The sequence below is a fragment of the Eleutherodactylus coqui genome, chromosome 2, assembly GCF_035609145.1.
Source record: "Eleutherodactylus coqui strain aEleCoq1 chromosome 2, aEleCoq1.hap1, whole genome shotgun sequence".
NCBI classification, from domain to species: Eukaryota; Metazoa; Chordata; class Amphibia; order Anura; family Eleutherodactylidae; genus Eleutherodactylus; species Eleutherodactylus coqui.
In genome coordinates this window covers 609,595-623,106 of record NC_089838.1, presented here as the reverse complement: position 1 = coordinate 623,106, position 13,512 = coordinate 609,595, and the positions used below count along the sequence as shown (strand labels likewise).

The following is a 13,512-nucleotide window of genomic DNA, read 5'->3' as shown; positions in this document are numbered from 1 at the left end:
CAGCGATAGTGTTGATACATTGTAGCAGTCTGTTTAAGGGATTCCACGTGCTGCTGCGGCCAATCACAGCTGTCAGTGTTCGAGCGCTGTGGTCTGATTGCTGCAGCAGCCTGTGACATCTTATACACAGTCTGCTGCAGGCTGTCAATACAGCATCATAGCAGAGATCAGAGGAAGCAGCGCTGGAGCCAGGAGAGGTGAGTACACCACTTTTTACTTTTATAGATGGGGCACTGTGGTGCAAATATAATTGGCTATTTGTAGCCCTCCATTGTGTATCTTGTTGTAATGCAAGCCTTTATAAATGACTATTTATGTTCCTTTATCCTCCATTTTTAATCTTAACTACGAAATGCTATGAACACTCTGGGGACTTTAAACCTGTTTGGTGTGGGCTTAGTTATCCAGAACAATGTTAATTGTATTAACTACAATTCCGTTTGTAGGCTTGTTTAAACTCCGCCCATATACATTGTATCGCCATGAATCTGTTGAGTCTTGTTAATCCTGTGATATCATTGTCTAGGGAATTGAGTCTTGTTGATTCTGAACCTTTCATCAGTGAAGCTGGCTACTTCAGATGGTGGGGGGTCTCAGATTGATAACATCTTAGCCGAAAAGCTTGGAGCAGATGGCATATGGCCAAGCAGTTAAAGTGTATAAAACAGGAGACAAATTGTAGTACAGAGGGGAAGCATGTTGGACCTGTGATGGGGATGCCCTCTCACCGTGTGGTTCCCAAGGACCCCCCTGTTCTCTGATACACAAAGCAGATAAGTATACTTGAGGCTCTTAGTGATGGGAGTCTTGATGAAACCCTTGTTTAAGAATTCTTTACAAAACATTTACGCCATATCACCTACTTTTATGTAAATTTGTTTTATCATAGTCATCTATTCATCGGTATTAATAAATTGCGTTGTATCCACCCACTTGTCCTTCTTTAAAGCCGTATCCGAACTTGTTGCTTTCAGTTGGCAAAACAGGCACACAATTTATGATTTTTTTTTTTTAGGAATTTGAACTCATTGACAGTAAAAGAGGACCCTCTTCAATGTAACAGAGACTCCGCTGTGACACCCCTCCTCACCCACTCCAAAAAAAGGCTCCCTGAAACAGTGGTGGTGAACCTATGGCACCCATGCCGGCAACTGCTCACCATGGTAGTGGGTACCGACTGGGAGGCCTCGGCTCCCTTGATGGTAGTCACTCAGTGGCGCTGCTAGCGGTGCTGATCCCGGCGCACACTGTGACGTCAGAGTTCAGCCAGGATATTCCTCCCCTCACATCTCCTCTTTGGTACCATGAGAGAAGGGGAGGAGGATCCTGGCTGCACACTAACGTCACAGTGTGCACCAGGGATCAGCGCTGCTAGTAGCGCCAGGCAGAGGAGCAGCGGCGCTACGATGAGGAGGAGGGAGTAACTATATGGGTATCAGGGGGGCACTATTACTACTGGAGCTGATATAGGGGATACTATTAGTAATAGTGTCCCCTATATCGGCCCTAGTAGTAATAGCATTACTACTGGGACCACTGTGGGGTGTCATGATTAGCACTGGGGCCACTGTGAGAGATCATTATTACTACTGGGGCAGCTGTGGGGGACACTATTACTATTGGGGCCACTGTGGGGTGTCACTATTACTATTGGGGCCACTGTGGGGTGTCACTATTACTACTGGGGGCCGCTGTGGGATGTCACTATTATACTGGGGGCCGCTGTGGGATGTCACTATTATACTGGGGGTCGCTGTGGGATGTCACTATTATACTGGGGGCTGCTCTGGGGGTGTCACTATTACTATTGGGGCCACTGTGGGGTGTCACTATTACTGCTGGGGCCGCTGTGGGATGTCACTATTACTACTGGGGTCGCTGTGGGATGTCACGATTACTGCTGGGGTTGGTGTGGGATGTCACGATTACTGCTGGGGTTGGTGTGGGATGTCACTATTACCACTGGGGTTGCTGTGGGATGTCACGATTACTGCTGGGGCCGCTGTGGGATGTCACTATTACTACTGGGGCCGCTGTTAGATGTCACGATTACTGCTGGGGCCGCTGTGGGATGTCACGATTACTGCTGGGGCCGCTGTGGGATGTCACAATTACTGCTGGGGCCGCTGTGGGATGTCACTATTACCACTGGGGTCGCTGTGGGATGTCATGATTACAGCTGGGTCCGCTGTGGGATGTCATTATTACCGCTGGGGTCGCTGTGGGATGTCACGATTACTGCTGGGGCTGGTGTGGGATGTCACGATTACTGCTGGGGTTGGTGTGGGATGTCACTATTACCGCTGGGGTTGCTGTGGGATGTCACGATTACTGCTGGGGCCGCTGTGGGATGTCACGATTACTGCTGGGGCCGCTGTGGGATGTCACTATTACCGCTGGGGTCGCTGTGGGATTTAGGACATCATTTGACTCATCAAAATTGCAGTTATTTAGTTTAGGAAAAAGACGGCTAAGGCCCGGCCTAATAACTCTGTATAAATCCATGAGGGGACGATACAAGGATCTCTCCATGATCTGTTTATACCCAGGACTGCGACAGTAATGAGAGGGCATCCCCTACGTCTAGAAGAAAGCAGGTTTCATCACTAACACAGAAGGGGGTTCTTTACTGTAAGAGCAGTGAGACTGTGGAACTCTCTGCCTGAGGACATGGTGATGGCAGGATCCATAGAGGAGATTAAGAGGGACTTGATGTCTTTCTAGAGCGGAAGGATATTACAGGATATAGACATTAGGTGACCAGCGGGGTTGGTGATCTCAAGTGTTGATCCAGGGATTATTCTGATTGCCATTATGGAGCTGGGAAGGAATTTTTCCTCCGAAAGGGCTATTTGGCTTCTGCCTCTTGGTTTTTTTTTGCCTTCCTCTGGATCAACAAGGAGGCTGAAACAGGCTGAACCAGATGGACACTGTCTTCATTCAGCCTAACATACTATGTAATGTGATGGCTGTGATTGGTTCATCGAGCACTGGCACTCATTGGCTGAGCTGTGGCTCTCCAGAACCAATCACAGCCAGCGCTTCCTGGAGGGGGGATTTTGAACCTCCAGACCAGGAAGCGCAGATGGAAAACTACAAGCAGGTCTGCCGGAGCTTCAGGGGACACGGCGGCGGAGCGGACAGAGCTTGTTAGGTGATGCATTATTTTTTTATTGCAGATAGGCTTTATTTTAGGGCTTTTACGGTAAGACTTCCTACTCTAAAGGTTGCATCGCACCGCACGAAAACCACATTTTTGTGCAATGCTACAGAAAGGAAGAGTCCATAGGGAAATATGGGCTACAAAACCTCGCAAATCTCGGCTGTATGGAGCCCGCCACGATTTTGTATTCTCACAATGTAGCATCTTACAAAACATCACTAATGCGAAAAAACCAATAGGAAAGGATGGGCTTCACAGACGTGATTTGTAGCACTATGAAGCAAAAACATTCTCCCCCTTCCAAGGGTCGGACCTCCATGCAGTCGCCAGTGAGAGGCTTCAAACCAAAGCACAGTCCACTGTATAAACAGGACCGGCAGCATATCCGGGTGCAGTGGAACCAGCGGTCTTTATTTACCCATCACCAATGACAGCGACGTTTCGGCTGAAGAGCCTTCCTCATGGTCATAAAACATACGACATGCCAGGTAATATATAGCCTAATTATCGTTAGCATCTACCAATCACAGTAGTTCATACGTCACAGTAATCCACCTGTAGGTTAACTTGTATCTTGATAGCAGTCCGTATATCCACCAAGCACTGTAAGGCTGCATGTCCGCTGCGTCTCAATGGAGCTATCGCGCATGCACGGAAGTGTATCAACCGCGTGTGTGCCCGAGAATCCTCAGAGCGCATGTGCGGCGCCACTTTCTTGAAGAGCAAAGACGGGCTATATCAATTGGGAATAAAGCCTAAGTGTATAATGGCCCAATCAATGTATTGCGCTTGTGTCAGGATACAGCTCTGCATTGCAGCGGGATACCATTCCATTGCAGGTCCATATCTAAAAGATCTAGCGATTAGAGACAAAAGGAGGATCGCAGCAATACCGAGCGTCCTCCAGAGAAATGAGAAGACATAGCAACCGTCTGCCATATAGACATGCCATATCCAGTATATATATATATACACATATGTAGAGAGAGACGATATCTGCAAATTGGAATTCATAATAGGGTATATGTAATATATAATTTGACCCATGATGTATATTACACATATTGATCGAATTAATTCAAGATTATAAGATCTTATGGACATCAGCAGGAGGTCAGGTGGATACGGAGCCATCAGATACAAGATGCTGTGAAGAAATAGAAAAACATTTGAAAAAGATATTCACATATATACATAAAAATACAGAAAACAGACGAAAAATATACGATGTTGCATCTTCCGCAAACCCCCGTAGAAGTCTATCTAGGAACCAAGCTATATTAGAGAAGAGCGAACCCCATCCAGATACAATGGGTCTTCCTGGTGGGTGTTGTAGGTTCTTGTGAATTTTCGGGAGGATGTATAGGGTCGGGACTACAGGGTGTTGTATGTCCAAAAATTTCAATAGATCAGAGTCAATGATTCCTTGGATTAGAGCTTCATTAAACATAATCCGCAATTGAGTCTGAAATTTAGAGGTGGGATTGAACCCCAACCTTTCATATACATCTACTTCATTCAATTGACTCCGTATCTCTTGGACATACATACTTGTGTCCATGACCACTATAGCTCCTCCCTTGTCCGCTGGTTTGATTACAATGCTATTGTCAGCGGACAAGGCATTAGGGGCGGCATTCTCAGTTTCAGTTACGTTGTACTTGGACTTATGTTTTCTAGTTAACATTTTAGTTCTCAACTTCTCAACATCCTTATTTACTTCTTTCCCAAAAACTTCAACGTAAGGATTAGTAGTGGAAGGCTGATACCGACTTCTGTTGTGCAGACCAACACCCAACAAGGAAAAGCCCCCACGGGGGTTGGTCTGCGCAGCAGCAGGTGGAGCCTGTGTGGCAAAAAAAAAAAAGTCTAACATGCCTATAAAGCCGATGCAGATCCAAATTAAGGGAGAACCAATCAGTCCTAGATCTAGGGCAGAAAGAAAGACCTTAAGATAGGACAGATATTTCCGTAGAAGTCAATGTCCTAGAGGAGTTATTTACCACTATGTCCTTGTGTGATACCTCCGCTGGTCTATCGGTGGTAGTCTCTTCGTTGATCGGGTCGAGATCCTGTCTCCCTCTCTAGCGGGACCTATGGTGTTTCCGTCCTCCACGAGATTTTCGGCGGACAGGCCATCTTTCCTTTTCATCCTCACAGCTCCAGTCCAACCTAAAAAAGATGAAGATGATGGAACGGTACCACTTTCTGTTATAGTGGATTCCTCCGTCGAGATAGGGCCTCTTGAGCGGAATCCAAACCGCGCTCTATTCCTAGGTCACGTCATCTTTGCCGTCGTTGTCCTCACAATACTCCAAACGGTTCAGAAGTTTTATTCTTGGAAAACTGCCAATTGAAAACCCGGCCGTGACTGTGGTCATCGATATCACAGAACCATTTGGTTTTCTGAACATTCTCCAGTTCTTCTTGATGTCTAATGAGCCCCCATGGACTTTATAACTGATCTGCCTCTCGCAGGGGAACACGGTCATTTGAGTCATAGTGGATCGTTTTTCCAAAATGTCACATTTCGTTCCTCTATGCAAATTACCTGACGCCAAGCAACTATCTGAACCGTTTATCAGGGAGGTTGTTCGGCTACATGGGATTCCGGAGGATATAGTCTCGGTTAGAGGGGTGCAGTTCGTCCGCTTCTGGCAAGTTTTCTGCAGTAACCTAAATATTAACTTGTCTTTTTCTTCTGCCTTTCATCCTGAGTCTAACGGACAAACTGAACGCATGAATCAGGAATTGATCCAGCACCTGCGACTTTTTGTTTCTGATAATCAGTATCAGTGGGCCAACTACTTACCTCTCACCGAATTTGCCATCAATAACCATGTTCATTCATCTTTCTCACTGTTTTTCTGTAATTATGGTTTCCATCCCCGGTTTACATTCTCTACACCTTCTGCTTCTGACACTCCGTCTGCTGATACATCTACTGATGAGCTGGGCACAGCTTGGACCCAGGTTCATGAGAACCTTCAGGGTTCCCAGGAGACACTGCTTCAGGATTCTAAGAAAAGACGCACTATCTCTGCACCTTTTGTGGTTGGGGAGCAGGTTTTACTGTCTTCTAAGACTTTGAGACTTAAGGTTCCGTCCTTAAAACTGACTCCTCGATTTATTGGTCCATTTTCAATGGTCTCAGGTTGTTAACCCTGTTGCATATAAATTATCCCTTCCTGGGTCTTGGAAGGTTCACAACGTCTTCCACAAAGGTTTGTTAACAAAATTTTTGTGACTCGGGTTTTGCCCACCCGTGACCGCCCTCTCCTACACTAGTGCAAGGAGAATTAGAATATGAGGTGGAGAAAATCGTTGATACCAGATGGGTTTAGGGCTCGATTCAGTATCTGGTCCACTGGAGAGGGTTCGGCCCTGAGGATAGGATATGGGTCCCGGCTAAGGATGTTCATGCACCACTACTGGTCCGACTCTTTCACAGGGCCTTTCTTCTGAAGCCTGCTCCTGGTCGTGGGGGTTCGGTGTCCGCCCGTAGAAGGGGGGGTACTGTCAGGACCAGCGGGGTCTCTGTGCCCGCACAGCTGGTCCTATCACCCGGGCTGTGGCGCAGGGGAGCCCCGGTTTTTGTGACCTCCCCTGGCCGCAGTAATCTTCAACGCCGGCTCTGGGCACGTGATCCTGTGCTCAGAGACGCGGCGGGTGCTGTCCCACCCTGCATTCACGTTGCCATGACACCAGGGCGTGCTTGCTCTGCACTCGCTGCTTGAGGTCTGGGTCTCCGCTCTGCACTCGCTGTGTGATGTCTGGGTCTTGCTGCTGCCAGACTCCCCTCCCCAATCAGCTGCTGGGGCGGGAGTTCTGGCAGCATTTAACTGCTAGTTTCCTTCAGATCTTTGCTAGTGTATGTTTGGTCTCCAGCTACACCTGCGCACCCTTGGATTGATGCCCTGTTTTGACCTACTTGCCTTCAGCTGACCCCTTGTACCTCGCCTTCTCCTGTTGCCAGCCCAGATCGCCTGACCTGCCTTTGTGTTTACCTGTATTTGTCTGTGAGTCTTCTCCTGCCCCGCATCCCTAGTGAGCCTAGGGACTGTCACCCAGTTGTCGCCCTAGGGCAGTGATGGCGAACCTTTTAGAGACCGAGTGCCCAAACTGCAACCCAAAACCCACTTATTTATTGTAAGGCGCCAACATGTCAGGGGCCGAGGCTTATTTTTACCCCCGCCATTCTTAAAAGGACAAGGCTGTTTCAAAATAGGCAGCGTGCAGATTTTGACTTCTTTTGGATGCGGAAATGCTGTAAAATTTGTCACGGAAATTTCCTGCTGAGGACATTCTGCAGCTTTTCCACCTCGTGTAAACATATCCCAGCAGTGATATTGACCCCCCCCAGAGCGGCCCCAGCAGTAAGGGTTACTCACGAGAGCAGCCCCAGCAGTAATAGTGACACCGCACCATGGCCCCAGTCGTAATAGTGACATCCCACAGTGGCCCCAGTAGTAATAGTGACATCCCATAGTTGTCCCTGTAGTAATAGCGCCTGCCTCTGAGACCCAAATCCCCCCCCCCCCCTCTGCTTGGTGCTGTTGTTGCCACTGATCCCAGGAGCACAATGTGACGTGCTGCCGGACACCTTCTCCCCTCCCCTGCTCTCGCGGAACCAAGTAGGAGACGTCAGAGGAGGGGGAAGGAGGATCCCGGCTGCACACTGACCTCACAGCTGCGGCACCCCTGCCGGTATTTACTAATGTGGTGAGCGGCCGACGGCTGCGAGTGCCAACTGGGAAGGCTCTGAGTGCCGCCTCTGGCACGCGTGCCATAGGTTCGCCACCACTGCCCTAGGGCCTAGCCTAGAGGGGCCAGTAGGTAGGGACAGGGGTTGTGGGTAGTTTCAGGGACTTCCAGTTACCCAGACCCCTGCTCCCTGACAGTGAGAGGAGGAAAATTTGTAGTTACTCAGAAAAAGTATATATCTCTGTCTGTGCTATTCATCTGCTTCAGTTCCATTGTACAAAGAATTGTTCTGCTGTTTACAATGCTGTGTAAATCAAGTTACTGAAAGTGAACTACACACTCCCAGTTTATTTCCAAAATCTCATCCAGGACTTGTTTAAAATTATTTACCACCATTGATTACCTTAGTCTTGGATTGGAGTGTTGGCATCACAGTGACAAACCCTGTTTATTGTACAACGTTACATTGCTGGGAATTTTGTGTGAGGGTGCTACTTCTGAGTGGAATACCTTTGCCGCCATAGTCGGGAGAGTTTGTAGAGCCACCTGTGACTACCATCTTGAGATCGTGTGGTCTCCCTTGCTTCGATGCTTTCTCAAAAATAACATTGCAGCCCTCCAAGTTCTCCCCCCCCCCCACCCCCACCTTTCTTTCCCTGCCCCCCCCCCCCCCCCCCTCCTCCAGGTTATATTAAAACGATTGCGACTAGTCTGGCACCAAAGATTATGTTGTATTGAAATGTACTCTGTATGAATAACATGCATGTTGAAAGTTTGTTAAAATGTAACTTACCTGACTTCGCAATTAATAAAAACATTATTGAAACTAAAAATAACATTGCTGCAGCTTGCGATTTTCTCGCGAGAAACACATTAGGACTTTCTAATGTTAAAAACTCATTGCATCGCATGAAAATCGCAAGTTCGTGTGATGCAAAGTGATAAAACAAAGGCTCCACAGGGAGACGTGTTGTAAAAAATTGCGAAAGGCAGAAAGATAGTGCAGCGTCCCAGCAGCCACCCAGACACGAGGCCCACACTGAGGAGCTGCTGGGGTAGAGTTGGCACTTGTCACGGTGGCTCTACCAGACTCCTCCCTGGAGGAACCTACGTAACCTCACTCCAAGTATTGCTAGGCCTCTTCCAGGCAATGCTGGGACAGCGGTTACCTGTATACGTGTGGTAGACTGTAGATTTGTCACGTGTGACGCCACCGTTCCTTCTCACCGTAGCTTGTACCCGACAGTTAAATGAAGAGAGTCCAAACACACAGTTGAGACTTGATAACTCAGTCACTGGGAACAGGCAATGACCGGTGAACTTTACTTGAAGCTTTTCAGATTACAGCTTGACACACCAGTGCAGTAAAGACAGAAACTGTGAGGTCAGGGAGGAGACCCAGGATGACACCGGGCCTGCAGTCCATGTTATCTGTAAGGTACCGCTCCTGGAAGGGGAACACTCCGGAGGAGGATGGGGGTAGGAACACTCACTCAGTATTTGTAGACAAGTCTGCACAGAGGACTCCTCACTTCACACATACCTTAGAGGTGGTTCCTGGGATAGAGGACTTCAGGATACCTCTCCTCTTCTTTTAGCTCTTCACCACATGAAGGTTGAAAGTACCCCCATGTGGCTGGCACTCCACTCCACTCTCAACCGTTGAAGATCAGGAACCCCCCTACCACACCCCAATCACTCACTTTTATAGGGTACAGACATCACGCGAGGAGACAGATATTGATACATTTCCAGACATATCACAGCCGCTTTCAGACATTAACCTCTTACATGCTGCAGCTGTGCAATACACATAACAGAAGGACTAGACCCTTTCCACAGTGCATCCACATGAAAGACATGACATGTATGACAATTATGGAGGGGCCAGAAATATAGACTTCGGGCCGCTACAATAGGACATGCGGCATCACATGAGTGAAAACATTGCAAATGTGAAGGAAACCATTGAAAAGCATGGGTTTTATAAATCTGTGTTTTCATGCACTCTCGCATTGCATGAAAATCGCGCAATTTTATCGCCCGTGTGAAATCGCCCTAAGGTTTTAGGATAGATATGGTCACCCATGATCTTACAGGGACAACTGTATGGCCTAAAGTTTCTGGGGAGCCAAATAATAATGAAAGAATGAGGAGCTTTGTAGTGGTTTTATTAAAAATGTTGTGGTTTTGCTACAGTTACGAAAATTGTGGCAAAAGACAAAAAGTGCTCATCTAGACACACTCGGAAAGAGAGGTAACCAGATCCTTCACGAGCCTCCGCCCACTGCTCCACCCTATAAGCTAAATGCTCCACCAATCAGATTCGGCTCTCTGTGATTCCAGAAAAGAGAGCAAGCCACAAAAATAAGAGCCTGAGCCTCCAGACTCTACAAGCAATCCAGGAGAAGATGAACAGTGGCCGCATACAAGAGGTCTCATAAAACAACAATAATCTTTATTCCTCCATGATCAATCCATTAAAAGTGGGGAGGCTACATTTCGGCCCACATGAGGTCTTTTTTAAGCTTGAAATTTAGCTTCCCCACTTTTTTAGTGGATTGATCATGGAGGAATAAAGATTATTGTTGTTTTATGAGACCTCTTGTATGCGGCCACTGTTCTTCATCTTCTCTGCTCCCTGTGATGTCACCAGTCTCCGAGCAGATTTCTTCTATGATGTCAGCGCCTCACAGGTGCTGCTACCCCGATACCTTTATATAACCTCTATATACCCATAACACAGCATGAAGCGGTTCGGTGAAGGTGGCTGTGAAGGTGTGTAAGTGTCTGATGGGGTCACACAGCTCATAAAAGGACAACTGCCCGGCCTCATAATCCAGACAGATCCTGACTCTATCACTGGAGATCTGGTGACGTAACTGGATATTTTTACTGTCATGTATCACTGAATACTGATTATTATGACCCCACTCTCCATATAAACACCAGGACTTGTTATTACATCCAATGTCTGACTGATCCCCCCTCCTGTCTATACTGGAGTAACACATCCCCACCGCCCACCTCCGTGATCTCCTGATCTCCACATCCCAGTAATGCCGTCCGGAGGAAAATCCCCTCCTGCTCATGACCTGAGGATATTCCTGGAATCTCTCGGATGTTTCTGGACGATTCTGTGATATTTTTGTCCAGGTTGCGGTTTTCAGGTCGTCTGATATACGGAGATTATAACCAGCTGTGTTTACATCCAGTAATATGTCTGCAGGACCCTGCCCATAGATCCCTGCACCTCCTGTAGCCATTACCTTCCCCCCAACACCCCCAGTCCTGACAGTTACACCATCACCCCCATATTCTGTACCTGAGGAAGGTAAACCTTGTGTGCGACGGGGTGGAGATCGGATGCTGTGGGGTTGTGTCCTCAGCATTTTTGGTTTTGTGTGTGAGATGGTCTGTAGATATTTTGTTAGATCAGCGATACCTGCATGTAGCATCCGTGTAATTCCATCCACATCTACATCATATGTCTTATCATGTCCCCTTGTGTCTCCATCACCTCCATCAGGACCCCTTGTGTCCCCATCACCTCCATCAGGTCCCCCTGTGTCCTCCTCACTTCCATCAGGACCCCTTGTGTCCCCATCACCTCTATCAGGTCCACTTATGGCCTCCTCACCTCCATCAGGACCCCTTGTGTCCCCATCACCTCCATCATGTCCCCCTACGGCCTCCTCACCTCCCTCCTCCTCAGGATCACACAAGTCCCCGGTGTCTGGCTCCTGTAAGACAGTCCATGGATCAGTCATGTTACACAGCTCCTCCATGTGTCTCATCTTCCTGGACAGCTCGTCCTTCTTTACTTCCAGCTTCTGGATGACATCAGACAGTGACAGTGACATCAGCTCTTCCTGCCTGGAGATCTCCCTCAGGACCCTCTTCTCCAGGTGGTCCAGATGTCTCCTGATGTCTATAAACAGGGCAGTGACTCTCTCTACTTCCCCAGATGCCTTTTCTTGATCTTTTCTCCATCGCTCCTCCAGACTCCGGACTCTTTCCTCAGTTTTCTCTCTCTTTGTGGTCAGTTTCTGGAGAACATTCCTCAGTTTCTCCTTCTTCCTCTCAGAGGCCTCATCCAGCATCTCCACCTGATGGCCCCGATGGTGTCCTGCTGAGCAATAAACACAGATACAAGCGGCGTCCTCGGTGCAGTAATATTCCAGGATCTTCTTGTGGACAGAACATTTCCTGTCCTCCAGGTTGGCGCTGGGCTCAGTGAGGACGTGTTCTGCTGCCTTGCTGTGAACTCTCAGGTGGTTATCACACAGCGAAGCCTCACACAGCAGACAGGATTTAACAGCCGGTACAGGAGAGTGAATGCAGTAAGTGCAGCGGATCCCAGTGATCTCCTCCTGATTCGGCTGAGTAGACTGGATACGTTCTGCTACATTGTGTAGAGTTACGTTCCTCTGCAGCGCCGGCCGCTCCTGGAACACTGCTCTACATTCGGGACAGGAATAAACTCCAGCCCTATCTTGTGTCTTCAGGAACTCATCCATACAGACCCGGCAGAAGTTGTGTCCACATCTCAGGGTTACAGGGTCTGTAAAAATGCTCAGGCAGATGGAGCAGAGCAGCTCGTCTCTCAGATCGGCAGACGCCATGACTTCAGTATTTACAAGAAACAAAACTGAAAGTGTATCTTATAGGGCGTGTTCCAGCACATGTGACATTGTACAGCCCACAGCTGAAAGCCATCTGCTAACTCTATAATCTCCTAGATGGGAACAGATGTCTTGTCTTTGGTCTTCAGTTATAGTGCATACTCTATGTGTATACTCAGCCCCTATTCTAGAGTAACGGCTCCTGACAAGCCATCACATGTTCTGCCTCCGGTTGTCTGTATTGCATTATTACCCGCTTTCCTCATGTAGTAATGTATACTATATGGGTGCTGTCATTAATAATTTATGACAGGCATTGATGGCGCTTTCAGTTACCTTTCGTGAGTCAGATGTCTTTTGGATATTTTGGTGGATACTTTTTTTGCCATAAGTTCTTCAATCAATCTATCCTTTTAGTCGCGTCCGACTCTCGATGACTTTACAGGTGAACATTCTCCATGCTTCCCTGTCAAGTACTGCTGTTTTGAACTGCTTGATGCACATATTGGTAATCCAATCCATGTTGATGGTGTTGAGCCAACGTGTTCTTTGTCGGCCCTTTCTTCTGGTTCCAATGGTCATTCCAAACATTATTGACTTCTCTAGCAAGTCTGTGCGCATGAATGCGTTGTACGTAAGTGAGTCGCAGTCTAGTGACTTTAGCTTCTAGCGTGTCCCTGGTTTATGCCAGCCAACACCTCTCTGTATGTTACCCTAGCTGTCCATGGTATTCTTAATAATTTCCCCCTGCACTGTCACATACTGGACAGGAGAGAGAGAGGTGATGATACCTATCAATCCCGCCTCTGTCCCCTAACTCACTGATCGCTACCAACCATCATGGCAGAGCCGCGATCGATCACTCTAGGGAGCTTGAGGTCATTAGAATACAGGCTGATTTGTACCCAGCTTTCCTATGATCCTGCACGCATGCGAATTGAAAGCTTGAATCATCCACCTGATCCGTTCTAACGCACTCCCGAGCTCTACAATGCTCATGCAGGTAAACGCTGTCACCAC

General features: G+C 47.8%; 1 protein-coding gene across 2 annotated transcripts; it reads right to left on the bottom strand.

The window, feature by feature from the left end:
* Positions 1 to 10,460: 10,460 nt before the first annotated feature.
* On the bottom strand, positions 10,461 to 12,499 carry LOC136610937 (E3 ubiquitin/ISG15 ligase TRIM25-like). 2 transcript variants are annotated; one of them, XM_066590132.1, is made up of 2 exons: positions 11,418 to 12,499; positions 10,461 to 11,387 (listed from the first exon to the last, which is right to left on the bottom strand). In XM_066590132.1, the coding sequence occupies exons 1-2, from the start codon at positions 12,490 to 12,492 to the stop codon at positions 10,570 to 10,572; spliced, it is 1,893 nt and encodes a 630-aa protein (XP_066446229.1). In that variant the 5' UTR covers positions 12,493 to 12,499; the 3' UTR covers positions 10,461 to 10,569. The 2 variants fall into 2 exon arrangements, with proteins under 2 accessions (XP_066446229.1, XP_066446228.1); XM_066590131.1 differs by having other exon boundaries at positions 10,461 to 12,499.
* Between the last annotated feature and the right edge of the window lie 1,013 nt (positions 12,500 to 13,512).